This window comes from Furipterus horrens, unplaced genomic scaffold (genome assembly GCF_987537825.1).
Source record: "Furipterus horrens unplaced genomic scaffold, mFurHor1.1.pri manual_scaffold_7, whole genome shotgun sequence".
NCBI classification, from domain to species: Eukaryota; Metazoa; Chordata; class Mammalia; order Chiroptera; family Furipteridae; genus Furipterus; species Furipterus horrens.
In genome coordinates, this window is record NW_028327177.1 from 141,043,929 (window position 1) to 141,071,710 (window position 27,782).

The following is a 27,782-nucleotide window of genomic DNA, read 5'->3' on the forward strand; positions in this document are numbered from 1 at the left end:
TGGGCCTGCTCGGTCCCCAGACGTTCACCACGCAGCCACCTGCGCGGACCAAGGGCCCACAAGGCCTCCCGGACACCCGAGGGCCAGGAGCACGAGCACGCCCCGCCTGGGTCTCCCGTGGCTACCGCGCCCCGGGCGGCCTTTGCGGGTGCGGCCGTGATAACGCCGTGGGGGGCCCTGGGGGGCCGCTAAAACCGGTATCCCTCCCCCCCTGCCCCCTGGGCTCTCCGCTCTCCAGCCAGGGGCCCGCGGCGACCTCGACGTGCCTGGCCCGAGGCAGCGGACGCGGAGGTCGCGGGGGCCCGAGCGCTTCCCAGCCGCCCGGGCCCGCCGCCTCCGTCGCCCGCTGCCGCCCAGGCCCCCGGGCGGGCCGGAGAGCCGCTCCTGCCCGCGGCCGCGCCGCCCAATCGCCTCTCGCGGATCTCCCTGCGCGGCGCGCGGCGGCGGCGGGTGGGCTCTCGCGCGGGCTCGGCGGCGCGGGCTCGGGCTCGGGCGCGCCGGGGAGCAGCGCATGCGCGGGCGTCCCGCGAGCCCGGGGAGCCGAGCCGAGCGGCGGCGGCGCCGGGAGCGGGGCGGCGGGGCTGCGCGCAGCGAGCGGCGGCTCGGGACCAGCGGCGCCGGACAGGTGGCGAGCCCTCGCCCGCGCCGCCGGGGACCACCGGGCCGCCCGCGCAGCCTCGCGGTCCGGACGTGGCGGCGGCGGCGGCGGCAGCGTCCCGGGCGGCCGGGGAGGGATGCGCCGCCCACGGCCCCGCGCTGCCTGACCGCCCCCGCCTCGGCTCGCGGTGCGCCACAGCCGGGCCCGCCGCGCTGTCGTCCGGCCGCCGCGCCCGCGGGGCCGCGCCCGGCCCGGCCATGTGGACCCCCACGGAGGAGGAGAAATACGGCGTAGGTAGGTGCGGCCCCGGCCCGGCCGCGGCGGGGGCTCGGGGGACGCGCCCGCATTCCCGGCCCCGGCCCGGCCCCGCCTCGCTCCGCGCCCGCGCGACCCCGCCCGCAGGCTGCGCGGCCTCCGCGCGGGCCGAGCGCGGAGTGGGGGCGGTGCGGGCGCGGGGCGCGGGGCGCGGGGCGCGGGGGTGGGATCGGGCCTCGGGGCGCGGGGAGGGCGGCAGGGGGCGCTGGCGGCGCGGGCCGGGCGGGTGCGGGCGGGCGGGCTGGGCAGGGCCCGGCGGCCGCGCGGGGTTGCAGGTGCGGGGCCCCGGGCAGTTCACACCCGAGAAGCCGAATTCTGCAAATCTGTTTTCTCCGCTCCCAAACCTCAGTTTTAACGAGTTTCCGCCCCTGGGTTGAGGAGCCCAATGTTTATTTTTGGTCTGCAACATTACAAAAAATATGTAAAAAACGTTGACATCATTATCCCTATTCGAAATTTGCAGACGTTTGGCTTTAGATGTTTGATCCGTTTTAATTTGTTTTGCCTGAAGTATTACAAATGATCACCTTACCAATGGGAAGTGATGTTTAGACATGTCTCAATGTTAAACATCGTGTGTATTATGGTCTGCGTTTCGTTAAAAACCAACCACCCAACCTGTTTTCAGATGAGGCTGGCATTCCTCTTTCTTAGAATCCTCTTTTTTAATGTTACAAGTGTACCACTACAGAAGCTCAACAATTCTTATAACATTTAACACCTTCTAAAAGAGTATTAAATGATTTAAGGGATTGAATGGTTTACTTGGATAATGTTAGCGTTTCGTGGCAATTACACGATAGAGGAGCCCTGTCCCCTTGCATTATTGTACGTCGCTGTCCTCTTGTTCAGTTAGAAACAGGTGTAAAATGTTGAGTGCACAGTTTTCCCCCAAATTGCCATGGAAGAGTATGGCTGGGAAATCTGTCTAAACAGATTTTGGTTTCCCATTTTGACTGCAGCTAAATCAAGATTTAGCTCACGGTTCAGTACAGAACCACTTTTTAGACAGGCAGTGCTAACAAGATGCTCAGGAGCACCAGCAGGCGAGCTGTGTGCAAACCGGGTTGGTCTGAGTGTAAGGACCTGCCGTGACATCTGCTGGCAGGAAAGCTTGTTGGGGACGGCGACTTTCTCAAGTTTTTGGTGAGCTCGGCTGTCCCGGCCGAGTGACCTCGGCCGGGACAGAGGTGACAAAGGGGCCCTAGAGCTTGAGTGGCTCCCGAGCCAGCACTGGGAAATGATGCCAAGAGGAGGGAGTCACCACCGGGGATGGCTTCCCTTTCTCTTAACGCTTCCCCTAAGTACGGAGTGGGTCCTGGGAAGTGAGGAGCTGGCCTGTCTTCTCCGCAACTCACCCTGGGTGCTGGGTGACTGTCATAATACATAACGGATGTGAAAGTGGTCAGCTGTCCAGTGGCGCCTAATTTCTTCTGTTTTCCGGAGGAACCCTAGATTAGTGGAGTTTGCAGACAGTGAGTCTTGGCTTCTCTTCACTGGTGGTGTGGGCAAGTAATTGAACATCATTTTCTTTCTTTTTAAAAAAGATCATTGATTTTGTTGAGAGAGAGAGAGAAAAATCGATTTGCTGCTCCACTTACTGACGCATCATGGGTTGCCTCTTGTATGTGCCCTGACTTGGAATCGAACCCACGACCTTGGCCTATGGGGCTGATGCTCTAACCATCTGAGCTACCTGGCCGGGCGAACACCATTTTCTTAATGTGTAAAACGGGGATAATATTTACCTACAGGGTTGTGAAAATCAAACGAGAGCCTACCAAGTGTCGAATAAATGCAAATTTCTTCTTTTTCCCGTAGTACTTAGAGCAGTAACAGCGCTAAGTAGCTGTTCCCTCAGTGTGTTCTGAGAGGAGGCAACGCGAGGTCATTGAGATTGGCGTGTGTGAATCTCCGCGTCACCAGGACTTGGTGTGCGATTTACCGAGGAAGGTAGAATGGAATTCTTGATTTCCTAGGACTGTGGGTTTAGCTTTAGAAAACTTGTTATTTGCTGTGGAGGGGGGCACATCACGGGCACGGGAAGGACTTAAATGTGTGTTAAATGAGAGAGAGTGGTTCTGAAGATAGTAGCAGCTGGAATTGAGTGGAATCAGCTCCCTTTTCTGCCAAACAAGGCAACTCTCTTCTCCCATCTCTTTCTTCTCCTGCCCCTTCCTCAGTCACGGTCCGAAAGTTCTTGTATAACTTGTGCAAAACCCAAGATACATTTTTTTCCCCTGTAAGCATGTTAGAGCTGCATTCTTGGCCTTCTCATGAAATCCAGTTCAGTTTGTTGGGGTGGCCAAAAAGTTCATTTAGTTTTTTCTGTACCATGGCTCTAGTAGCGCTTAGTTGTTAACTTCATTCAAAAGACTTTTGTTAGATTGTATTGTGTCAGCGTGCATTAAAAAAAAAAATCAGAATTAGTGAATTTTTGTGCAGCCATTTTAATATTAAAGCATACACAACATTTTCGGCATATTATGCTTTATTTCAAGAAAGGTAAAAACGCAACTGAAACGCAGTAAAAGACTCGTGCGGGGTTTGGAGAAGGTGCTGTGACTGATGGAACGTGTCAGAAGTGGTTTGTGAAGATTCTTGGTACTACTGACATTTTAGCCAAATAATTCTCTGCTGCGGGGCTGTCTTATGCCTTGGAAGATGCTTAGCAGCACCTCTGGCCTCTGCCCACTAGAAGCCGATAGCGGGAGATAGCGGACATACTCAAAATATCCAAATCAGTAGTTATTGGTGAAAATGCATCTTTTATTTTATGGAAAAAACCAAACAGATTTTGTGGCCAACCCAATATAATGTAGCTTAAATATTGACCATAAAATGAGAAAAATCGTCAGCTAACAGTGGTATGTGAGCTGCATTATTTCTTTACTTGCTAGCTTGAAAAGCTAACCCTTATTGTTATTCCTATGAGAAGATGTTTTGAGTTTCAGCTTTGATTGTTATGATCAGCTTGGAGCACAGATTTCTGCCTCTGCCTGTTAACCCTTCCCTTCCAGCAAGGAGAGCCACCTTGCATGTACTTTCCACTGACTGGAGGGCTCGCTTGGGTGCGGGTGGGGGGAGGAGCCTTTGTTGCGTGGGTGCGAAGGCGGGTTTTTCCATTGCGCTGGTACGCGTTTGGCGTTGGGAAGGCTTTTGAGGTACCGTAGTAATATCTCGCTGCCTTTTATTTATTCTTTGTAACTTAGAAATTCTGTATAGGTTATAACATTTTAAAATTATTTGATTTGTTAACTTAGGACAAGGTGATTGCTAAGCTTTTCTTTCAATTTAATATTCTGTAGTTGACTTTAGAGGGAGGGGAGGAAACTGCCCTTTTTTGAGGATCAAAAAATTCAGCCCGCGGGCTGGGGATTCTCACGTAGGTTGCACCGTGTGGATTCCCAGCGCTGTGCTAATGTTACCTTCATTATACAGACGAAGAAACGGGATCTCAGAGGCCGGTAGTCCTTTCTCCGTCCTTCAGCAATTCACTCTTCCCCTTAAGTTCTTCCGGGCAGCCGGCAATATTTTGTGATATACTCGACTCTCTTGCTTCTGTTTCCAAGATTTACGAGGGGCTGTTCTTACTGAGCCCTTTCCTCCACGTTCTGACTCCTTGCGCTGCCCTTCCTCCTTGAGATGGTCTGCTTCCCGCCCTGTGGCCGTGAATGCTGGGAAGCCTCACCTCCTCTCATTTTTTATTCTACCTTTCCAAGAAGCTTCTCCTTATAAGGTACCTCAGGTGCAAACCATCCAGCTATTTTATTGAAACATGTCTTTTCCTGTATCGATTGCACCCCTACCACCAAATATGGAAACCAAAGACCAGGAACAGACTTTCCTATTTATTCTCTAATGGCCCCGGGAACCCCAACAGTGAAAAAAACAATGTTTGTAATTAAGCTCCTGAAGTAGAATAGCAGTAGAGGTTTGGATACACGCGTATGAACTTGGCGTCTTAGCAGTGGAGGCTGCTGCAGAAGGTCATCTTGTTTATTCTGCTTCCTGAGGTACATTTTCAAATAGTCCAGGGCATTTGTTGCCTATTCTTTTCCAATCCCCACTTAGCAGACCTTGAAAATTTTTTCTTATTACCAACCAGAATGCATTATATTTCAGCTTTGCAATGTCCTATTTATTTTTTCTAATTTAAAAAGTAATGCATAGTTTCTGGTTTACTGTTACCTGATTCCCTTTTGCTTTATTTTCTCCAGATGGGGGGTGGGGAACCCCAATGCTGTTTTTTTTAACATTTTTTATTTTAAAGCTTTGAGTCTTTAAAAGAAATGTGATTTATAAAGTTTCTGTGGGAACTGAGAGAACCAGTGTTTGCACATTTCACTCACTCTGCTGGACGGCGGGCTCCGGCTCAGGGACACATGGCGAGGGGGGCTCTTCCGTGACCGGCTCCAGGAGGCAGCCCCAGCCTGTGAAGCCCCCGAGGGGCTCCGGCCTCTCAGAGGTGAAGACGTCCACTAGGGGGAGAGAGGCATCCTATATCCAGGACTTGATTTTGTTTGGGAAAGGGAGGATGGGCTTGATGTGTTAGGATTTAGTGTTTTAGTGTTTGCAGGGGGCTTCCACGGCATGGTTCTGCTCGGGCCTTTCCCATAATACCCCCTCCCCCCTCTTCTTAAACAGATGAGAAGGAAGCGGGAGTGGAGAGCCGCTTAGTGACTGTGATCTGCGGTGCTTACTGAAGCCGGAAGTCCTGAGTTGAGACTTGAACTTGGGGAGTCCCGGCCAGTTTCTTTCAGTACCTGGTGTTGCCTCTGAAAGGAGCTTGCAGTAGTGTCTGTCTCTAGCTCAGAAGACAAGGCGTTCTCTACGGAGTTTTCAATACATTGGACAGTTATATTTGAGGAATTTTATTTCTTTTATAAAAAATGAAAAACCTTTTGTTGTAATAGTTTATTTTTTATTGTATTTTTCATTACCATTTATACCCCTTATGCCCTTTCTCCTCCCCCATCCCCCCTTAGGACTTGTATTTCTATATTAAATATTTTTGGAAGACTTCGTAGGTATTCAGGGTTATGACCTTGATGTAATGATTTGCATAGACAGCGCACATGCAGGGCGAGCCGCGTCCGAAGGCGGGGTTTAAACAGCAGTGAGCCGTATGTGGGGGGTTCCTGCCCTGGTTCAAAGGCTTTGTTAGTCGGGGGGAAAGGAGTTGACTTCAGCAATCATTTACTGAGCACCTTCCCATGCCAAGAGGCCTCTGTTTTGATCTGTAACTGGAAATTATGAACATCCTTAATAGAAAAGGCAATATGCCACAATATTCTATAGACTGTTCAAATGTTATAGTTAATTTATCAGGCAGTTTTAAAAAAATTATATTCTATTGATTATGCTATTACAGTTGTCCTGATTTTTTCCCCTTTGCCCCCTCCACCCAGCACCCCCACTCCCTCAGGCAGTCCCCACACCATTGCTCATGTCCATGGGTCACGAGTAGGTTCTCTGGCTGCTCCATTCCCTATACTGTACTGTACATCCCTGTGCCGTTCTGTGACTACCTGTTTGTACATCTTAGTCCCCTCACCTCTTCGCCCATCCCCCACACCCCTCCCATCTGGCAGCCATCAAAATGCTCTCCGTACCCACGATTCTATCCGTTCTTCTTGTTGGCTTAGTTTGTCTTTTCATGCAGTGTTTTAGGAGAATGTGCTTTAGAAGCATTGAGCAAAATTGTAAACATGAGACCGTTTTTATCTCGCATTTTGGGGCACATTCTGAAGCATAAGAGTCTCACAAGAATGGTCAGTGAGGTTGAAAGTACTTTATAGTCACACCGTATTTTTACATTGGTGCTGAATTTTAATTTCAATAGTTTGTATTTTGAATCTCTTTTTGAATTCTTGTGTGTTTATTCTTTACTGTAAAGACACTCCATTTGATCTGAAATTATTCCCGCTGTGTCAGCATTATTGGATCTGCTATATTAGGGCTTTAATTCCAGTGTTATGCCTTTGCTGGAATGAACAAATCTGTTTATGATTATGCTCTCCAGACTCCTGCATAACCCCTCCTGACATATTCTGCTTGGAAAAGCAAGATCCTTTTTTCACATAAAGGCTCTGGGAACTTAAACAATTTCATAAATAAATTACCACATTATTTCAGCTGTGGCCCAGGTACTCGCAGCTGATTGGCTCTGTCACCTTTGGGACACTCCAGTGAAGACAATCACTGTGTTGGGAGAAAGCCGTTCAGAAGCGTCCTGTTTTCCTGCTCCTCTGCGATGGACTATAATCCCAGCCTCCTGCTTCCATCTGGTTCTCTCTTAAAAATTCATTTGTGAGCTCTTGCTGATTGATGGGTGAGGACCAAACTTGATGGAAGAGTTAGTGTGTGATAAATGCAGAACTTTATACTGTAGACTTAGCGTCATACCTCAAATGTATGCGCATGGGGCCTTTATTCAAACACATTTAGCTACCGCGCCCTCTCCACGTTGTGGGACAGTCAGTGTTCCGGTGAGAGAACTGTGGTTGGAGCACTCTTCCCTGCTGAATAGAATAGACTCCCTCTCACTTACAAGTCTGTGTTCTGTGCCTCCATATAGATAATTTGCATCACAGCCCTTTAGTCATTCACAAAAGTTTAGAATTTTAGGGGCTCTTCGAGGTGAGGTTTAAGGCTCCAGAACTAAGAGCGGGGCTGGCTGACATCGCTGACATTCATTAAACGTGTCCTGCGCACAGTTCTGTCATGTTACGGCCCAGATTTGTTTTTCTGAGCCTCATCTGCTGACTTGCTTGTCCTTTGCACTTTGGCCAAACAAACTGTTCCCAAAGTCCCTCCGTGTGGACTTAATTGGACCGGTGCTGCCGGGGGCCAGGAGACTTGCCACATGTTAAATACCTCTTGTCGCTTGTCGCATTTTGTCTTTATTCATATTATTCCTTCTGCGTGGGGTGCTCCCCCCATCTCTGTCTCTCAAGTTCTTTCCTAGCTGTCAAAGTTCCTTTCATATAACGTCATTTTCGTAAAACTTTTTCTAGGCCCTGGACCATACGCCTCTCTTTCTCCAACCAGAGAAGTTTTATGCTTTTATATTCCAGGACACTTTGTGCCTTACAGTGGTATATTTAATTCTGTTTCATTAGACTAATGTCTTTCCAACTTTTGACTGATCTATACTGTAATAAGAAATACACTTAAAATTGTTATCTCTTACATATATGTATGTATATACACAAAAATATACATATATGAAAAAGTTAGAAGTTTTGTGATGTACGACTTATATGTACTTTGTATAGTGTACTCTGATATTTTCTATTCATTGCTGTTTCATTATATTGATGGATTATGTCATATTTATGTTTGTATTATTGAAAGATATAACTCAGAACCAGGGCTGTGGAAGATTTCATGCATATATTTGTAGCATTGAATTGGACGTTTTTTGTTAACGTGGCATAAAGCTTGATTTTTGGAGACTTTTAAGCTTGTCAGTTTGATACAGAGAGATCTAATTAAGATCACTGGGGAGAAGTAGGAGGGGCTGTAGGAGGAGGTTGTCAAGGCAACGGGAAGCTGTCTCGGACTGGATTGGCTGAGAAGCTGAAGCCCCCAGAGCCAATGGAAATAGAAGGAGGTCTGGCTCTTTGGCTGACGAGCTTTTCTGGCTCCTGAGCTGGCTCTGTCTCAGGCTTGGGCTCGGGCTCTGGCGCTGGCTCTCGGGCTCTTCTTCCTCGAGGACGCCTGGATGACGGCGCTGCAGCTGCCTGTGTTTCCCAGCGGATGGTATCTTGGATGGGAAGGAGCTCCGGGCACAGCCGAGGATCGGGCTGGCCTGGCAGAGGGTGGCAGGTGTATTCTTTGGCTGTCCTAGAGGGAATAGGCTCTGAGGCAGAAGCCTGCCATTTTTCCGGAATCTTATTAGGTTGCTTTAGTTTGTAAACTAACCCTGCAGAAACTAACAGGGAATGCTAGGAAAACCCAGGCGTTAGAGCCTTCATCGATGGGCTTAAGTGACTGCTTTTGAATAAAGACTCTTTTTATCTGTCGTCAAACTTTTGCTTCTGGAATTTTGCCCAGAGGGTGGCGGTGGGCAGTGGGACCCCAGCTTGCTGTTCGGTGACAATTTCACACTAGTTGCTTCCATTCAATTCATAGCAACTAAACTCTTTTGTTTCATATGAACTGATCTCTTCTATCCTGAATTGATAACACGCATAAATGTAAAATTTGTTTTATTTAAGAAATATATTACATTTATTTCTATTACATTTCATTGAGGACGAGTGTGTTTGTCTTTTTTTTTCATAATTAAATTTATTGAGGTGACATCAGTTAATAAAGTCGTAATAGGTGTCATTTCTATGACACACGATCTGTGTACTGCACTGTGTGCCCACCACCCAAAGTCAGATCATCTTCTGTCACCATGTATTTGGCCCGTTTACCATTTACTCATCCTCACCCCCTTCCCTCTGGCGACTGCCATGCTGTTGTCTGTGTCTGTGACTTTCAGTTTTATATCCCATGTATGAGTGAAACCCTGTGGTTCTTAGCTTCTTCTGAATGACTTCCTTTGCTCAGCGTAATGTCCTCGTGGTCCATCCGTGTTGCCGCAAATCGTAGCGTTTCCTCCTTTCTTACAGCTGAGCCGTGTTCCATGGTGTGTGCCCCACGTCTGCTGTGCCCAGTCCTCTGTTGACAGGTGCGCTGGTGGTCACCCCGTTTTGGCCACTGTGGATAATGCTGCAGTGGTCATAGGCTGCATATATCTTTGCAAATACATGTTTGTGACTTTTTTGGGTAGATACCCAGAAGAAGAACTGCTCAGTCATATGGTAACATTATTCTTAATTTTATGAGGAATCGCCACACTATTTTCCATAGTGACTGTATTAGTTTACATTCCCACCAGCAGCGAATGAGGGTTGCTTCATTCTCCACAGCCTCTCCAACACTTGCTACTACCTGTCTTGTTGATAACAGCCATTCTAACAGGTGTGAGGTGGTATCTCATTGCAGGTTTTTTAAAAAAATTCTCACCTGGCCCTGGCTGGTGTGGCTCAGTGGATTGAGCACCAGCTTGCGAACCAAAGGGTCGTCAGTTCAATTCCCAGTCAGGGCACAGGCCTGGGTCGTGGGCCAGGTCCCCAGTTGGGGGCGCATGAGAGGCGACCACACATTGATGTTTCTCTTCCTCTCTTTCTCCCTCCCTTCCCCTTTCTCTAAAAATAAATAAATACAATCTTAAAAAAATAAAATTCTCACCCAAGGATATGTTTACTGATTTGAGAGAGAGAGGAAGGGGAGACATTGATGTGAGAGAGAGACATCAATTGGTTGCCTCCTATATGTGGCCCTACTGGGGATCGAACCTGTAGCCTTTTGGTGAACGGGACGATGCTCCAACCAACGGAGCCGTCCAGCCAGGGGTCCCTGTAGTTTTGGTTTGCATGTTCTTAAGACCTGGTGAAGTTGAACATCTTTTCATGTATCTGTTGGCCATTTGTCTGTCTTCTTGTCTGTTCAGACCCTCTGCCTGTCTTTTAATTGGTAGTTTGGTGTGTTGTATGAGTTCTTATATATTTTGGATATATATTTTGCAGCTGCTGTTTGCAGATATCATCTCCCATTTGGTTCATTGCCTTTTTGTTTTGTTGGCAGCTGCTTTTGCTGTGCAGATGTTTTTTTAGTTTGATATAGTCCCAATTCATTTATTTTTGCCTTTACTTCCCTTGCCTTTGGGGTCAAATTCCTAAAATGTTCTCGTAAGACCAAAGTGCATAAATTTAGTACCTGTGTTTTCTTCTATGTGATTCATTGTTTCAGATCTTGTATTTAGGTCTTTGATCCTTTCTGAATTAACGTTGGTACACGGGGACACACTGTGGTCTAGTTTCACTCTTTGCATGCATGGGACTGTCCAGTTTCCCCAGCGCCGCTTACTGAAGAGGCTTTCTTTCCCCACTGTGTGTGTTCGCTTGCGTTGTCAAAAATTCTTTGCCATATGCACGTGGTTCTGTGCTTTCAGCTCTGTTCCGTCGGTCTGTTTGTCTGCTCTTCTGCCAGCACCGCGCTCTTTGGTTTATCGTAGCTTCGTGATGTAGTTCGAAGTCAGGTGTGTCATGCCTCTTGCTCCATTCCTTTTTTCACAGAATTGCTTTGGCTCTTTGGGGTCTTTTTTGGTTCCATATAAATCTGATGAGTTTTTGTTCTATTTCTTTTAAAAATGACATTGTGATTTTGATGGGGATTACATTAAATATGTATATTGCTTTGGGTCTGCTGCTTTTCATTTCACTGTTAGTAATGATTTTTAGTTTTCAGTATGTGGATCCTTCACATCCTTTGTTAAGTTTATCCCTAGATTTTTACTCTTTTTGTTTCAGTTGCAAAAGGAAATTTTTTTTCATTTCTTTTTCCAAAGTTTCATTGCTACTATATAGGAAAGCAGTGGGTTTTTGTACATCGATTTTGTGTTCTGCGACTTTACTGTATTTGTTTATTGTTTTCTGATAGTTTTTTTTTTTTTTTTTTTTTTTTTTTGGTGCAGTCTTTAGAGTTTTCTATATACAGAATCATGTCATCTGCAAAAAGTTACACTTTTACTTCTTCATTCCTATTTGGGATGCCTTTTATTTCCTTCTCTTGCCTGATTGCTCTGGCTAGGACTTCCAAAACTATTTTGAATAAGAGTGGTGGTAGTGGGCATTCTTGTCTTGTTCTTGGTTTTAGAGGAAAAGCTTTCAGTTTTTCACCATTGACTGTGCCATTGGCCGAAGGTTTGTCATGTGTGGCCTTTACTATGTTCAGGTACTTTCCTTCTGTACCCATTTTATTGAGTGTTTTAATCATAAATGGGTGTTGTATCTAATCAGATGCTTTCTTCTGCAACTTTTGTTAAGATCATAGGATTTTTATCCTTGGTCTTGTTAATGTGGTGCATCGCATTGATTGATTTGCGTATGTTGGACCATCCTGTGCCCCTGGAATGAATCCCACTTGATCGTGATGTGTTATTTTTCTTAATGTATTGTATTCAATTTGTTAATATTTTGTTTAGGATTTTTCATCTGTATTTATCAGAGATATTGGTCTGTAGTTTGCTTTTGTGTGTGTGTATGTTATCCTTGCCAGGTTTTGGTGTCAGGGTTATGTTTGCCTCATAAGGGTGGGGGAGTGCGTTTGGTTTGACGTTGGGGCGGGGCTGGACGTGTTGGTTCACCAGTATGGCCTCTCAGGTCTTCTTGAAGCTGGAGTTTGTGACCCCGGAGAGCACGGTCTTGTCTTTAGCCACACAATTGTAAACCTCTCTTCTGTCTTTTCCAAGTGGCCGATAAAAATGTTGAAAATTTTTATTATCTAGAGGAAAGTGTCCAGTGTATAAACAAGGGGATTTTGCTGTGTCTGGTTCTGAATGCGGATGATCTGATGACTTAGTGAACATTTCATGGCAGTGGCCGCTGGGCCACCTTTGTGAACCTGATAGTGTTTAGGGTCAGGATGGGCTCCTGGCAAGACCGTGGTCTGTAGCCCAGGAGGAAAGATGCTTCTAAGAGGTCCGTGTGGCCTTACTTCAAGTGTGAGGAGTAACAAGAAATTTTAGTATCAAAAAGGTATCAAGTCCATTTTCATCTTCCTGTACAGGAAGGGGGGGGGCAAACTGGGCCCGAGCTTTGTTGCTGACAGTCTCTCCGTATTCCTACACTGTAGAGGTGCCGGGCAGCTCATCTGTTGCACATAAGGCTAGGACCTCCCCACCTTGACTGGTTTGCTCAGGCTGTTGTCATGCGACAGGAGGGCATGACTGCCTTTCTCTGCCCAGGGAGCACCAGCTTATTAGAAAGCTCAAACGCCACCTCTGTGATGCCTTCCCCAGCCCTGCCTGCATTAGTAAGCCCTGCTTCCTGCGCCAGGGGCAGCGGCCCGCCTTCTAGAGGGGCGTGTTCGCTTGCAGATCCTGCGTGATCTTCTCTTTGCCTCGGGGGATTGAGCATCTCCAGGACAAGGAACTTGGTCTTCGTGTTTGTAACCGGAGGACCAATCACATAGTGCGTGATCGATAAACACTTAATTAGGAGTCCAGCCCAGTGAAGTCTTATTTTGCTTTGTTAATCCTGACAGCGTTTTAAAAGGCAGGCTATAAATCTAATATTTTATGGCTGTTAGAAATTGGTGATACCACGAATATGCTTTTTCCCCTTGGTTTTTCTCTCTCTTGAGCCTGTGGGGAGGGGTTACTGCTGAGTCCATACGGCTGATTTTGGGCGGGAGCCTTACGAGTCCTTGTGACTCCATGTCCCCTGGAGCTCCGGGTGTCACAGCGTGACTCAGAGGTCTTGTAGCAGGTAACAGGGATGCAGTGGGGACTGATCCAGTGGTGCCTCTGTCATGTGATATCCGTGGGGAGGCTGGGGGACTTCTCCAGAGAGCTCACGGTTGAACCTTTAGAAGCACCAAGGAAAGAATCTTTTTTTGTTGTTGTTGGATTTTTTTTTCTAAAATATAATGTAGTGTATTCTTTTCTGTGTTGTGGATTCAGTATGTTAAATTCACGTGAGCTTTTTCTTTTTCTGTGCAACATTTTCCTTCTGATTATATAAGCTCCGTATTCATTGTAGAAATGTTGGTAAATATAGAAAAATACACAAAAAGAAATCAGGTGTATCTTATTTTTGTTACCCAGACATAACCCAGCTCAACATATATATTTCCAGTCTTTTTAAAAAAATTTTATTTATTGCTTTTTTCTATTACAGTTGTTCCACTTTTTCCCCCGTTGCTCCCGCCCACCCCGCCTACCCCTCACCCCCCAGTCCGTCCCCACCCCGTTACCCCGTGGTCCGTGTCCGGGGCTCATTTATACAGTTTCTTGACTAGACCCTTCTCCTTTTCCCCCTTCTCCCCGCTCCCCTCCCCCCGGTCACTGTCCCTCTGCTCCTCGTGTACCTGCCTGCGGTTCTGTCTTGCTCACTTGATTCTGTTGTTCGTTACTTTTTTCCTGTATGTACATTTCAGCGGGCGTTTAGTAAGCGTAGGACCATACTGTGTGTATTGTCTTACAATCTTCTCTTTTAAATCTGTAACACTGTGAACATTTCCTTCTGTCTGGAATGTTCATTGTTTTACTTTACTTATTTACTTATTTACTTTTAGAGAGAGGGGAAGGGAGGGAGAAAGGGAGGGAGAGAAACATCAGAGTATGAGAGATACTGTGTATCCATTGGTATGTTGCCCCTCATACACCCCCAACTAGGGACCTGGTCGCAACCCAGACATGTGCCCTGACTGGGAATTGAACCCGTGACCTTTCGGTTCACAGGCCGGCACTCAGTCCACTGAGCCACGCCAGCCAGGGCTGGAATGGTCATTGTTTTCACAACTGCTGTTCCACAGTGTGGATGTACTAGAACTCACCTGATCTACTTCTGAGCAGCTGGCGGTTTGAAATTAGTTATTACCAGGACAGTGAGGGTGCTTGTTTTCCTGCAGCCTTGTCGGCACAGGACGGTGTTTCCCCCACAGGTTCGGATTTTCTAGACATTCAGAACTGATACATGCTTCAGAGGACTAGGTGTCCCCTTCTTCCAATTCGGCTTCTTGGGTGTCAGATGCTTAACTGAGCCCTCTGGTGTCTGACGCTATTAAAGCAAACGAGTTACTGTGACCCTCAAACAGCCACACTTGTTCGCTCCCTCGCCGAGACCCCCTGGAAGACCACTCATCCCCGTTCGCGGTCCTTTTGTTTGTCCCTTTTCCCGTTTGGTTGTGATGCTCTCAGGGAGTTTCGGGGCTCTGACTCGTGGTCAGCGTGTTCTTTCTGTCTCCCCGTTCCTTTTCTCTGTAGCTACTGATACGTCCAGTGGCCGCCCCCTCTTTTTCCCACATGCCAGTCACTTGCTTCTGCTACTTCCCTCCTCAGCCACGTGTACAGGCCGGACCTCGGCTGGGCCTGTCCAGGGAAAACGGGACCGTCAGCGCGTGAACGCTGGAAGGCGCCCCCTTCCTCTCCCTGGAAGTGAGGCTCGGCTCCGTGGGAAGGCCCATCTGGGAGCAGAGGCAGGGCCCTGGGGGTGACAGAGGCCGCTGCAGCTGCCCTGTGCGGAGGGCAGCACCTTCTGGGCGGGTGCGTGGGTATGTGGGTGTGTGACGTCCGGCCCTGCTGCCACCACCTTGCTGCTACAATGAGAGCCAGGAAGGAGGGGGTGTCTTACTTTTCGTAGGGGACAGGGAAGAGGCACTTAGGGGTGCATATAGCATCACAGGTTTTCTTTCGGGAAGAAACTCTTCCGATTCGTTCAGACGTACTGCAGTACTTAAGCTCCAAGGAGCGTTCTATGGGCCTGCGGGTGCTGACAGGCGGTGGTTCCGCAGTGCGGACTGCTTCTGTTGACTGGCTTTCCCGGGAACTGGAGCAGATTTCTGTGTCGGGCCCGGAGAGTCACCTGTTGTAATTGGTTAAGTCTTCCCCTCGATATTTAAACGTTAGTTTTATTAATACACGTTTTCAGCGTACAGTTCAGTGGCATTAAACACAGTTAAGTGGTCGTGTAACCATCGCTACTGTTTATTTCCGGAATAAACAGACCTCTCCTCCCAGCTCCTGGTGACCTCTGTCCTGCTCTCTGCCTCCACGAGTGTGTTCTGTGTACTTCATGTGAACGGAATCATACAATATTGGTCCTTCGGTTTCTGGCTTATGTTACTGAGCATAATGTGTTCAAGGTTGATTCATGTTGGAGTGCGTATCAGAATTTACTGTATTTTCATGAGTACATAGTACTCCATTGTATGTGTATGTGTCACGTTTATTTGCCCACTCATCCTTTGACGGAGTGCACTTGGGTCGCTTCTCCCTTTTGACTCCTATGAATAAAGCTACTATGAACGTTGATATGCAAATATCTGTTTGTGTCGCTGTTTCCAGTTCTCTTGGGTACATGCTGCAATATCTAGGATTGGACTCCTGTTTTCCTATCCCTGGGGTATATACCTAGGAATAGAATGGTCACATGGTAATTCCGTGTTTAGTTTTTTTGAGGAACTTCCAGACTGCTCCCCCCTGTGCCCGCACCATTTTATATTTCCACCGGCAGTGCACAAGAATTTCAATTTTTCTACATCTTTGCCCATACTTAGTTTCTGTTCATTTAAAGAGTGTGTGTATAATAGCCATCCAAACGGATGTGAAGTGCTATCTCATTGTGGTTTGATTTACTTTCCCTAGTAATTAGTGATATTGAGCATCTTTTCATGTATTTATTTGCCATTTGCATGTTGTCTTTGGAAAAATGTCTCTTTAAGTACTTTACCCATTTTTAATAGATTATTTTTCTCATTAAGTTATGTCGAATAGTTCATACTATATTCTAGTTGTTAACCCTTATTGTGCATGGTTTTCACATGTTTCCTCCCAGCCCGTGGTTTGCCTTTTAAATTTGGTCTTTGGTACATAGAAGTCTTTAATTTTGATGAGGTCATAGTGGCCTCGCTCTTCCCTGTGGGGGGACGCGCCAAGGCAACCAGTGGGTGCCTGAAACCACAGAGAGTACCAAACCCTAGGGGTGCTCTGCTTTTCCCCCTGTTCATACCTTTCCATTTAAAGGAAGCACTTTATGAATCCTCTTTGTCGTATTCGAATTGCTGGCATCACTGCTCCTACACTTTGGGGCCATTACTAAGTGAAATAGGGTTCCCTTCCGCCCTCCCAGCTGATAAGCCTCCAAGTGATCCCCATACTTATGCTTCTGTTCCTATTCTGGTTTGCTTAGTTTGGTTTTGTTTTTATTTTTTTAGGTTCTGTTGTTGATGGTTTTGAGTTTGTTGTCATTTTAATGTTCATACTGTTCTTCTTTTTCTGAAGTAAGTACCGTTGACATTTCATATAATAAGGACTTGGTGATGATGAACTCCTTTAGCTTTGCCTTGTCTGGGAAGCACTTTATCTGCCCTTCCATTCTAAATGATAGCTTTGCTGGATAGAGTAATCTTGGTTGTAGGTTCTTGCTTTTCATCACTTTGAATACTTCTTGCCAGTCCCTTCTTGCCTGCAGGGTTTCTTTTGAGAAATCAGCTGATAGTCTTATAGGCACCCCTTTGTAGGTAACTCTCTGCTTTTCTCTTGCTGCTTTTAAAGTTCTCTCTTTATCTTAATGCTTTGGCATTTTAATTATGATGTGTCTTGGTGTGGTCCTCTTTGAGTCTAGCTTGCTTGGGACTCTGTGCTTCCTGGACTTGTATGTCTATTTCCTTTGCCAAATTAGGAAAGTTTTTCTTCATTATTTTTTCACATAAGTTTTTAATTTCTTGCTCTCCCTCTTCTCCTTCTAGCATCCCTATGATTCGGATGTTGGCATGTTTAAAGTTGTCCCAGAGGTTCCTAAGCCCTTCTTCATTTTTTTCAATTCTTGTTTCCTCATTCTGCACTGGTTGACTGTTTTTTTCTTCCTTATGTTCCAAATCATTGATTTGAACCCCGACTTCCTTCCCTTCACCATTGGTTTTGTGTGGATTTTCCTTCATTTCACTTAGCATAGCTTTCACTTCTTCTCTTACGCGTCTGCTGTACTCAAGCATATCTGTCAAGTCTGTGAGGATCTTTTTTTTTTTTTTAATATGTTTTATTCATTATAGTGTTACAGTTGTCCCAATTTCCCTTCCCTCTGCTCCCCTCCACCCGGTGGTCCCCCTCCCTCCAGTTGTCCCCCTCACTTAGTCCATGTCCATTGGTTGTGCATATAGTTCTCAGCATCTTCCTATCTATCCCACTCCCTCCTACTGTGCTTCTTAATTCCTGTACCATCTCCCTCCCTTTCACCTCCCCACCCTGCTGACCTCCCCCCAGTATGTTCCCCGTACCTATAATTCTTTTCCCACTCTCGTTGCCCACTTAGTTTGCCTTTGTTTCGATTCCCTAGCTTCTGTTGTTGGTTCTTGTGATGCAGTTTTCATTTTAATGTTCATAGTTTTGATCCTCTTCTTACTAAACCAGTCCCTTTAACATCTCATATAATAGTGGTTTGGATCTAATGAACGCCTTCAGTTTTACTTTGTCCTGGAAGCACTTTCTCGGCCCTTCTGTTCTGAATGGCAGCTTTGCTGGATAGAGTATTCGTGGCTGTAGACTTTGGATTTTCATTACTTTGAATATTTCTTGCCAGTCCCTTCTTGCCTGCAGGGTCTCCCTTGAGAAGTCCGCTGATAGTCTAATTGGGACCCCTTTGTACATGATTCTTTTCTTCTCTCTTGCTGCTTTTAAGGTTCTCTCTTTATCTTTAATTCTTGACAATTTGATTATTATGTGTCTTGGAGTGGTTCTCCCTGGGTCCAGTTTTTCTGGAACTCTCTGTGCTTCCTGGACCTGTAAGTCTATCCTTCCCCAAGTTTGGGAAGTTCTGCTTTATTATATTTTCACATAATTTTTCAATTTCTAGTTCTTCTTCTTCACCCTCTGGCAACCCTATAATTCGTACGTTTGATCTCTTATAGCTTCCCCAGAGGTTTCTGACCCTCTCCTCACTTTCCTTACTTTCTGTTTCCTCTTTCCACACTGGTTGACTATTTGTTCCTTCTCTGTGTTTTGGTTTGTTGATTTGATCTCTGGATTTTATTTCCTCACCACTTGTCCTGTATGTGTTTTCGTTGGTTTCAGTGTGAGTGGCTTTCAATCGTTCCCCGTCTTGTTCCAAATCTTTTGTTAATTCTGTAAGCCACCTTATGACTATAGCTCTGAATTGAGCCTCTGAAAGGTTTCCTATTTGTTCGTCTGTCAGATTCTTCATCTGCTGCCTGGTGAGCTGCGTCACTGGGATTTCTACAGTTGTCTGCCTCATTTTGACAGATTTGTGTTTTGCTCTGCTTCCTGGGAAGGCTATAGGGGGCAGAGCCCGTGTACTCGTCACAACCTGGCGACCAGTGGCGATCCGCAACCTTTTTCGCCATGCTGTGGTGCTTTGTGTGGGGGCGGGGGTCCAAGATGGATTCCTGCCGTTATTCTCTGCTGGGAGACCGGGATCCATCCTCCTGCTCTCTGGGACTCACCATCCAAGGCAGTGTGGGGGCTGCCTTTCCCAGCGTTGGGGTCACAAGTTGCCTGGGCTTGACTGCAGCCGGGATTGCTCCCCCTGCCGCTGTCCCCCCTGCTACCGCATACAGCACTGCCCGATTTTGCCCCTCCTACCCATATGACAAGCACTGCTGGTTTATAACTTCGCACGTTGGGCTTCCGTGTAGTTTTATTTCCTGGAATTTCTAGTTATCTTTTGTTTTGAGGTAGTTGTACTCCTTCCTAGTTGTAGAGGGAGACCAAGCGTGTCAGTCTAAGCCTCCATCTGGCCAGAAGTTTCAAGTCTGTGAGCATTTTTATCACCAGTGTTTTGAACTCTGCATCTGTTAGGTTGGCTATCTCCTCATCGCTTAATTCTCCCACTGGAACCTTGATCTGTTCCCTCTTTTGGGCCATACTTCTCTGTCTCCTCATCTTGACAGGCTCCTGTGTGTGTTTGCCTCTGTGTCTTAGGTAGAGCTGTCGCACCTGTTATGTTTAGATATTTTTCAGTACTGGTGACCCTTTTCAGCACATTGTGATGCTGTGTGTGGGGGAAGGGTCTGAGAGGGAACAATGCTGCTTTCTCAGCACTCACCCCTTTTCCAGGCACTTCTCCTGCTTCCTGTATGGGACTGGCACCCCTCTAGCTGTTGCCCTGGTGTGGTTCCCAGAGTGGGTGGGTTTGCAGATGTTCTAGGACCATGGGGATCCCCTAAACAAACAGACTCTGCTGAGAGACCGGCAGTCTCTTCCTCCGCCCCACCCCCAACTGGTTTTCACAGTCAGAAGCAATGAGGCTTTTTTTCCCTCGGTGCTGGGACCGTGAGCTGCACAATCTGGTCTGGGGCTGGGAGCGCTCCCCAGGTGTCCCTCTTGACTTTTATAATGTGTGACTATGCTTTCCACTGGCTGGCCACAACCACTGCCTTGCTGCCACTGCTGCTGCCACCAGCACTGCCACAGTGCATCCTTTCTGCCTCTTCTCTGTCTCTCCTAGCTGTCTGGATGAGTATTGCTTCTTTATTTCTTTGTTTGTTGGACTTTCATGCAGCTCAATTTTCTGGTAGTTCTGGTTGTTTTTAGTTTGAAGTTAGTTGTATTTCTTGTTATTGTTGTGAAGGGTGGCAAAGCATATCTACCTACGCCTCCATCTTGGCTGGAGGTCTAAATTATATTTTATTGATTATGCTATTACGGTTGTCTTGATTTTTTCCTCCTTTGCCCCTCTCCACTTATATCCCCACTCCCTCAGGCAGTCCCCCCACTCTGTTCATGTCCTTAGGTCATGCGTATAAGTTCTTTGGCTATACTATTGTTAGTTTCAGATGTATAATGAGATTGTTGTCAATTTCTCTTTTTGATAGTTTATTATAGTCTATAGAAATGCAACTGACTTCTGTACATTGATTTTGTATCTTGTGACTTTACTGGATTTGCTGATCAGTTCTAATACTTTTTTTGATGAGTGTTTAGGGTTTTCTGTGTATAATATCAAGACATTTGCAAATAGAGACAATTTTACTTTTTCCTTTCTGGTTTGGATGTATTTTATTTCTTTTTCTTGCCTAATTTCTCTGGCTAGGAATTCTAATATAACGTGTTGAACAATATATGTTGAACAAAAGTGAATGTGGGAAGCCTTCTCCTGTTGATATCAGAGAAAAATCTTTCAATTTTTTACCATTGAGTATGATGTTACCTGGGGTTTGTCACATGTTGTTTTTATAATGTTGGTATGTTTTCTTTACATCCACTTGTTGAGAGTTTTTATCATAAAGTGATGTTCAGTTTGTTCAGATGCTTTTTCTGTATCTGTTGAGATGATCATGTCATTTTTGTTTTTCATTTTGTTAATGTGGTGTATGACATTGATTGATGTGTGGGTGTTGAACCATCCTTGCTTCCCTGGAATCAATGCCACTTGGGCATGGTGCATGTCACTTTTCTGATGGTATCATTTCAGTATAAAAGTTTTAAATTTGGATGAAGCTTAATTTACGTATTTTTTCTTTGTTGTTTGTGCTTTTGGTGTTGTATCCAAGAAATCACTGCCTGATCTAAGCTTATTAGGATTTACTCTTATTAGGATTTTACTCTTTTGTTTAAGCATTTTGTAGCTTTAGCTTTTGCAGTCAGGTCTTTAATTTATTTTGAGTTGATTCTATGTGTAGTGTTAAGTATACATTTTCATTCTTTTGCACATGGATATCGAGTTGTTTCAGTATTATTTGTTTAAAAGACTATTCTTTCCTATTGATTTATATTTTGGGGCACCCTTGTGAAAAACAATTTGAGGGCTTGTTTCTGGACTCTCAGTTCTGTTTCAGTGGGAGTTATGCCAATACCACACTGTTTTGATTACTGTAGCTTTGAAGCAAGTTTTTCAATAGGACATGTGAGTTTTCCAACTTCCTTCTCTTTCAAGGTTATTTTGACTATTCTGGGTCCTAGCATTTTCCGATGAATTTTAAGGTCAGCTTGCCACTCTCTGCCAGAAGACCAGATGTGATTTTGATAGGGATTGTATTGCCTGTAGGGTATTGCCATCTCAACAATATAAAGTCTTCTGAATCATGAGATGGGATGTCTTTCCAATTATTTAATTCTTTGATTTTTTTTTACCAATGTTTTGTAGTTTTTGGTATATGTCTTGAACTTCTTTTTAAAAATTTTTACTTTTTATTTTTTGATGCTGTTACAAAGAGTTGTTAATAAATTCTGTTTATAAAAGGATTTGTATTGTTCATTTCATTTTTGGATTGTTCACTGCTAGTCTATAGAAATACAATTAATTTTATATACTAATCTGTGTACTCAACATTGCTGAACTTGTTTTTCCATTCTAGTCCTTTTTTAGTAGACTAATTAGGACTTTCTCTATAAAGTATCGTACCATATCTGCAATCAGGGAGAGTTGTACTTTTTATTTTCCAATCTGGATGTATTATTATCATAACTTGGCCGAATTCCCCCGTTAGTGCCCCTGCTACAGTGTTAAATAGAAGTAGCGATCTGGAAATCTTTGACTGTTCCTGACTTTTCAGGAAAGCCTTCGGTCTTTCACATCATAATTATGATAATAGCTTATTATGAGTTTTTCACAGGTGCTCTTTATCAGGTTGAGGAAGTTCACTTCTGCTTTTAGTTTGTTGATTGTTTTTATCAATAAGGGATGCTGGATATTGTCAAATACTTTTTCTGTGTATACTGTGATTATTGTGTAGTTTTAGTCTTTTATTCTATTAATATTGTATATTAATTGATTTTATATGTTGAACCAACCTTTCAATTCTGGGACTAAATACTACTTGGTAATGTATAATCAATTTAAAAAAATGTTGCTGAGTTTGGTTTGGTAACATTTTCTTCAGGATTGTTGTATTTGTATTAATGAAAAGATATTAGTCTGTAGCTTTCTTGTGAGGCCTTTGTCATTTTAGTATCAGGGTAATACTGGTCACATAGGATTAGTTGGGAAGTGTTCTTTGCTTTTTTATTTTTTGCAAGACTTTGTGAAAGATTGATATTAATTCCTCCTTGAGTGTTTCGTAGGATCCTCCAGAGATACCATCTGTCCTGTGCTTGCTGAGCTGTGCCTTTCTTTGTGGGAAGTTTTGAAATGACTAGTTTGATTTTTACACTTGTTATAGGCTTAGTCAGATATTCTGTTTCTTCAGTAATTTGTGTCTTTTTAGGAATTTTCTCAGCTTATATAAGTTATCTAATTTATTGGTGTATAGTTGTTCATAGTGTTCCCTTGTAATTAATCCTTTTTATTTTTATGAAGTTGGTAGTGATGTCTCATCTTTCATTGTTGATTTTAGTCCCCATCCCCATCTAGCTAAAGCCCTGTCAATTTCATTGATGTTTTCAAAGACTAACTTTTGGTTTTGTTGATTTCTTCTATTTTCTTTTTTTTTCTATTATATTTACTTCAATTTTAACCTTTATAATTTTCTTCAGCTTGTTTTAGGTTAGTTTTCTGTTCTTTTCAAGTTCCCTAAGGTAGAAGATTAGGTTGAAATATTTATTTTAAAAAATGCATTTTTGGCTCTGAGTCTTTTAGTTGGACTTCACCTGCCTGTAGAGAGAGGTATGTATGTATACCTGAGGCTGAGGATCTTAAAAGTAAAGGGCTACGATTGATTCTTTGCTTTGTGGTCTTCAGTAAACTACTGAAATTTTAGAGCATAAACGTGTTTTAGTGAAGTTAGTCTGCAGTGTGGGTAATGAGAACAGGTGCTGAGTTTGGAGCCTACTTGAGTTTATGCAGAGAGAGGTTCACTCTCAAACCACGGAGAGCCTGGTGAGCACTTGGCTTTGGGCGCGGAGGGTGAGTTCTTCAAGAATTTACGGTCATATTTTGTGTTTCAACTACAATAATTCTGGTGTGTCCTAAATATGGTGGGCGGCACAAAGAAAGTATTACCGTCTCCAGTCTGATAAATCATATTCTGTATTCAGGTACGTGTTTGGAGCTGCAAGTGCATAGTATCCCACTCTACTAGGTGTCTCCGTTTGGCTGTCTGACGGGCACCTTACCTACTTGACGAGATGGAAGCCTGTTCTTGCTTCAGCATTGTGTGTGTGTGTGTGTGTGTGTGTGTGTGTGTGTGTGACTAAATGGTATCAGTCACATGAAGCTAGAACTGTGCCAGTAGTATTCAGCAGTCACCAGGTACCAATGACCCTAAATGTCTCCTGAGGGAAGGGCAGAGGCCCACTGTGACCCTTTGGATTGCTGGGCCAGGTTTTTGATTGGTCTGCCTGCTTTCAACTTCGATATTCTTCACTATTCCCCTCTCTACACTGCAGCTTCCTGAGTGATGTTACTAGAACAAACCAGATCTTGTTACTCGCTTGCTTAAAATCTTTTTATTGCCTCTCTTAGGGTGAACTCCAGATTTTTAAAAATTACTAAAGTTTCTTGTACTCTGGCTCCTGCTTATCTCTCAGCTTCATTTTTCCCCAACAAGTCGTTCATCTGCCATATCGAATCACTGAGTTGTCTACAGTGTGGCGCGTTCTCCCTGCTGTGGGGGGCGTTGGAGACCCAACCCTGGTTTATGGCTCTTACTGCCGAACCGCGAGCCTCCCCTCTCCGACTGTGTCATCCACCCGGCTTAGCGTCTTCATTTCCTAAGAGAGCTGTGCTTTCTCGTGGCTCTTTGCTCTTGACACGTGCTGCTGTTTTAACGCTTCTACTCTTTTCACCCACTTTTTGTCTTATTCATGTCCAGCCTTCGATTTTTAGCTTACGTTTCCACCTGGAGGCCTTTTCAGGCCCCTAGCCCGGGTCGGACCCCTCTGCTGTGTGCGTCCATTGCAGCCTTAATGTCCTCTACCATCGTGCTCAGCACGTTTTATAGGGATCACCCGTCTTTCTCCTCCACTGAGCGGTGAGCTCTGCGGGGGCGGCCTCTGGTCTCTCGGACTGACTGCGGAGCCCCCAGCACCTGGCGTCCTGCTGGACACCTGGAAAAGGCTCAGCGCGTATTTCTCGGCTGTCTACCAATGAGTGACATGATTAAGTCTGCTTGGGGTGTCGGGTGTTTCAAAGAGAAGGACCTGTATGGGTTCGTGCTTGAGAAGTGAATAGTTTTTCAGAAGGCTGGAATGAGGGCGGCAGTGATGAGAGGGGGGGGCGTTTGGGAGAACAGCACTGACAGCGCTTGGGCATGAGGCAGTTGGTCGCTCTTGGTCCCAGTCAGGTAAGGTGTGAATTTGAGAAACTGTTGAAAGGTGAGGCTAGAGGATGAGGAAGGGACCTCATCATGTGAGGCCCGGTGTGCCGTATTCATTTTGTCAGCACTGGGAACCGCTCACGTTAAGGAGGGACTTTTAACATCTGTTAAATGCTTACTGGGTCTTAGGTTTTTTCCTTAAAATATAGTATCATCTCATTTAATTCTTACACTCTCTTTTTCCTGGCTACTGAATTTCATCTGAGCTGTGTAAAGAGTGGTATCTTTTTTATTTTGACATTCTTTGTGTTTATAATTATATCCTAAGCAGGATCATAATTCTTTGAAGTCAGGTTTTTTAAAAAATGATGCTCCTCTCTATCCCACAGAGAATTTAGGTCAGTTTTGGCATAGTTTTAGCTGTTCTTCCAGTTTTGATGAAGTCTTATCAGTGCCTTTTGAAAAATGCCTCCTAGCTGAGCTCAGCATACTTAGAGATATCCTGATTATTCGTTTCAGAGTAGAATATAGCTTCTGCTGTCTGTGTTTTGTATCCTGAGCTTCTGTTATGAAATTGACAATGACTTAACATTTTTTGGGGGGTTAAATAACCACTTTATGCTGTTTGTTTTTATTAAATCACCAGAGCTAACCAAGTGTTTTCACATGAACTACTTTTAAAACCTTTTGTATTTGTTTAGTTGATCTTTTGGAACCTTAATTAGGGATTTTCATTTTTATTCCTATTAAACGTTTTTCCATTCATTTTAGCTCTTAACGCTAACTTACTTGTTTTGGATTTCTTTTTAAAATGTTTTTCTTTAGTTACAGTTGACATTCAATATTATTTTCTGTCAGTTTCAGTGTGCAGCATAGTGATCAGACAATTACATAATTTACAGAATGATCCGCCTGACGGTTCTAGCACCCATCTGGCCTCATACATGGTTACTACAATTTTATTGACTGTTTCTTTTAATTCATATACAGGGGTGGGTAAAAGTAGGTTTACAGTTGTTCATACGTAAAGTAATACAATGATTAATAATAATACAAGAATCAACTTTGATGTACTCACAACTAAACCTACTTTTGCCCCCTCCTGTATTTGAATAGCTAATACAGGGCTTACAAATGCCGGCATATAAATGACTGCACACCAGTGTGGTGTTCCCGGGCCCCTCAGGCCTTTCCCCTCCCCACGGCCGCTCTCCACGTGCCCGCCCGGCGCGCCTCTGTGTGTGCCCGGCACTGGCAAACGGGCACGCGTGTGCTTCTGCAGGTGCACCTGACCCTCGGTGGTGCTTCCCAGTTTTTTTCTATATGGATCTTGCGTGTTTTCTAAGTTTGTTTCTAGATATTTTACTCTTTTGGTTGCTGTTGTAAGTGAGGTCATTTTTGTTGGCGTGTTTCTGTTAATTCCATGTATTGACTTACATATAGTTACTCCTTGAACAGCATCCTAGTTAGGGGCGCAGACCCCTGTGCTGTCGAAAACTGGGTAAAACTTTTGAGTCTCCACAAACTTAACTACAACCATCCCTCGGTATCCATGGGGGATTAGTTTCAAGACCCTCTTTCCCCCGCTGCCCCCACAGATACCGAAAATTGAGGATGCTCAGGTCGCCTCTGTGTGCCTATAGACTACCGCAGGGTACATACGCCGGCGCATGTCACTTTATTCGTGTGGATTTAGCGTGGTACTTACTTAGCATGTGGTAGGTTCAAGTTTTGCTTTTTCCACCTTTCTGGGATTTTTTTTTTTCTTAGCAATTTTTAGTTTGAATTTTAAGGTCAGTTTATTAAGTTCAATGATGAAAGCAGTCAGAGGAATATTCCCCTGAAAGTTATTTTTTCTCAGAAAAATGAAAGGAAAAATCAACACCCTCCTCGCATAGCCACAGATGCTGTGGCCTCCAGGCCTCCGCGATGGGGACAGGCCATTCGCTGGATCAGCAGGACTGAGGTCCGGACCGTCCTCATCATCCTCAGCTGCAAGGCCTTCATCCCCTGGAACAGACGCATCTCCCTCCACATTGTTCCCGGCCTCCCCCGGGACTGGCTATCAGATGTGTCAAGATCATAATCTGTCTTGTAGATTCGCTTCCTGCTCGCTGTTCTTTCATTTGTTTCTTCTTAACTTCCACGGGCTCTGCATCAGACGTGGCTTCCCAGCTTAAGAAATTCTCATTTGTAACAGCAGTGCCGTGAAATAATTGCTTTTCGGCTTATTCTGCTTTTTGTTTCTTTTTCTCCTCTAGTTTTTATTTGATCTCTTATCTCATTTAATTTTTCTTGCACGGCTGTCTTAAAGTGAAAATCATCATCGTACCAGGGTTTTCTTCTGCCTGAAATGCTAATCTGAAAAGGCCCGTGGCGTCATTATCTTCTAGATTTTCCTGGGAGCATATTCCGTAAGGTGGAGGGGCCTTCTCTAGATATTTTTCATTCTCTGTAAACGTGAGGGTAGTCAGGACGGTGTCCTTGTTTTCTCTAGCCTCAGATGTCGTGGGGAAGATGGGAGGATTATCTGATGATGCCGTAAGGAAGTGGGGGCAAGTGGACCCCAGAGCCCAGCTTGGTGCTGCTTCTTGCCATCACCTGTCGCCGTGACCCTCGCTGCTGCTCACGGATATGCCAGGCACCTGGGTGGCACTGCAGCTGGGGCCACGGCCTCGCTGGAGGGCAGGCGGCAGCTGGGCCGCTGTACGGTGTGTGGTTCATGGCTGGTTGGATCTGCACGTGGAAAACCTGCTGATACGGAGGGCTGTTTGCAAAGGTAGTTTTTGATATGCCAATTTGTATATAAAAATTTAAGGGCTTTTTATTTTCTCTTTCTCTCACAGTAGATGGTGAAATATTCTACCAGTTTTTAATTTTTTTTGTCAGATCGGCAAAAAATGTATTTTTTGGTGTGCTGCAGAATTTTAGTAATTAGTTTCTGTGCGCCAGGAGATGAAGAAGGTTGAAAATTGCTGGACTGTTGGCATGAGTTTGGTTGTCTTAGCCTTGCCCGTTGTTTTTCAGCTTTTACGATTATTTAGGTTCCGTTTCCTTTCTCATCTTCTTCAACCTTTGGGTTACAGGATTAAAAAAATTTAAAACCTTAAACCGTGGTATTAGTTAGATTTTAGGAGGGAGGGGGATTAGGCGCTTG

The 27,782-nt window shown here is 45.0% G+C and overlaps 1 protein-coding gene and 1 pseudogene across 1 annotated transcript in view; one reads left to right on the forward strand and one right to left on the reverse strand.

Annotated features, from left to right (window-relative positions):
• The first annotated feature begins 810 nt into the window (after window positions 1-810).
• The window catches only part of DOCK3 (dedicator of cytokinesis 3), a 218,468-nt gene continuing 191,496 nt past the window's right edge, over window positions 811-27,782 (forward strand). Inside the window, exon 1 of the mRNA XM_090284832.1 lies at window positions 811-892. Within this exon, the coding sequence (XP_090140958.1) occupies window positions 856-892 (37 nt within the window). The 5' untranslated portion in view covers window positions 811-855. The remainder of the gene's footprint in view (window positions 893-27,782) is intronic.
• On the reverse strand, window positions 5,258-26,952 carry LOC150005500 (RWD domain-containing protein 1 pseudogene; annotated as a pseudogene).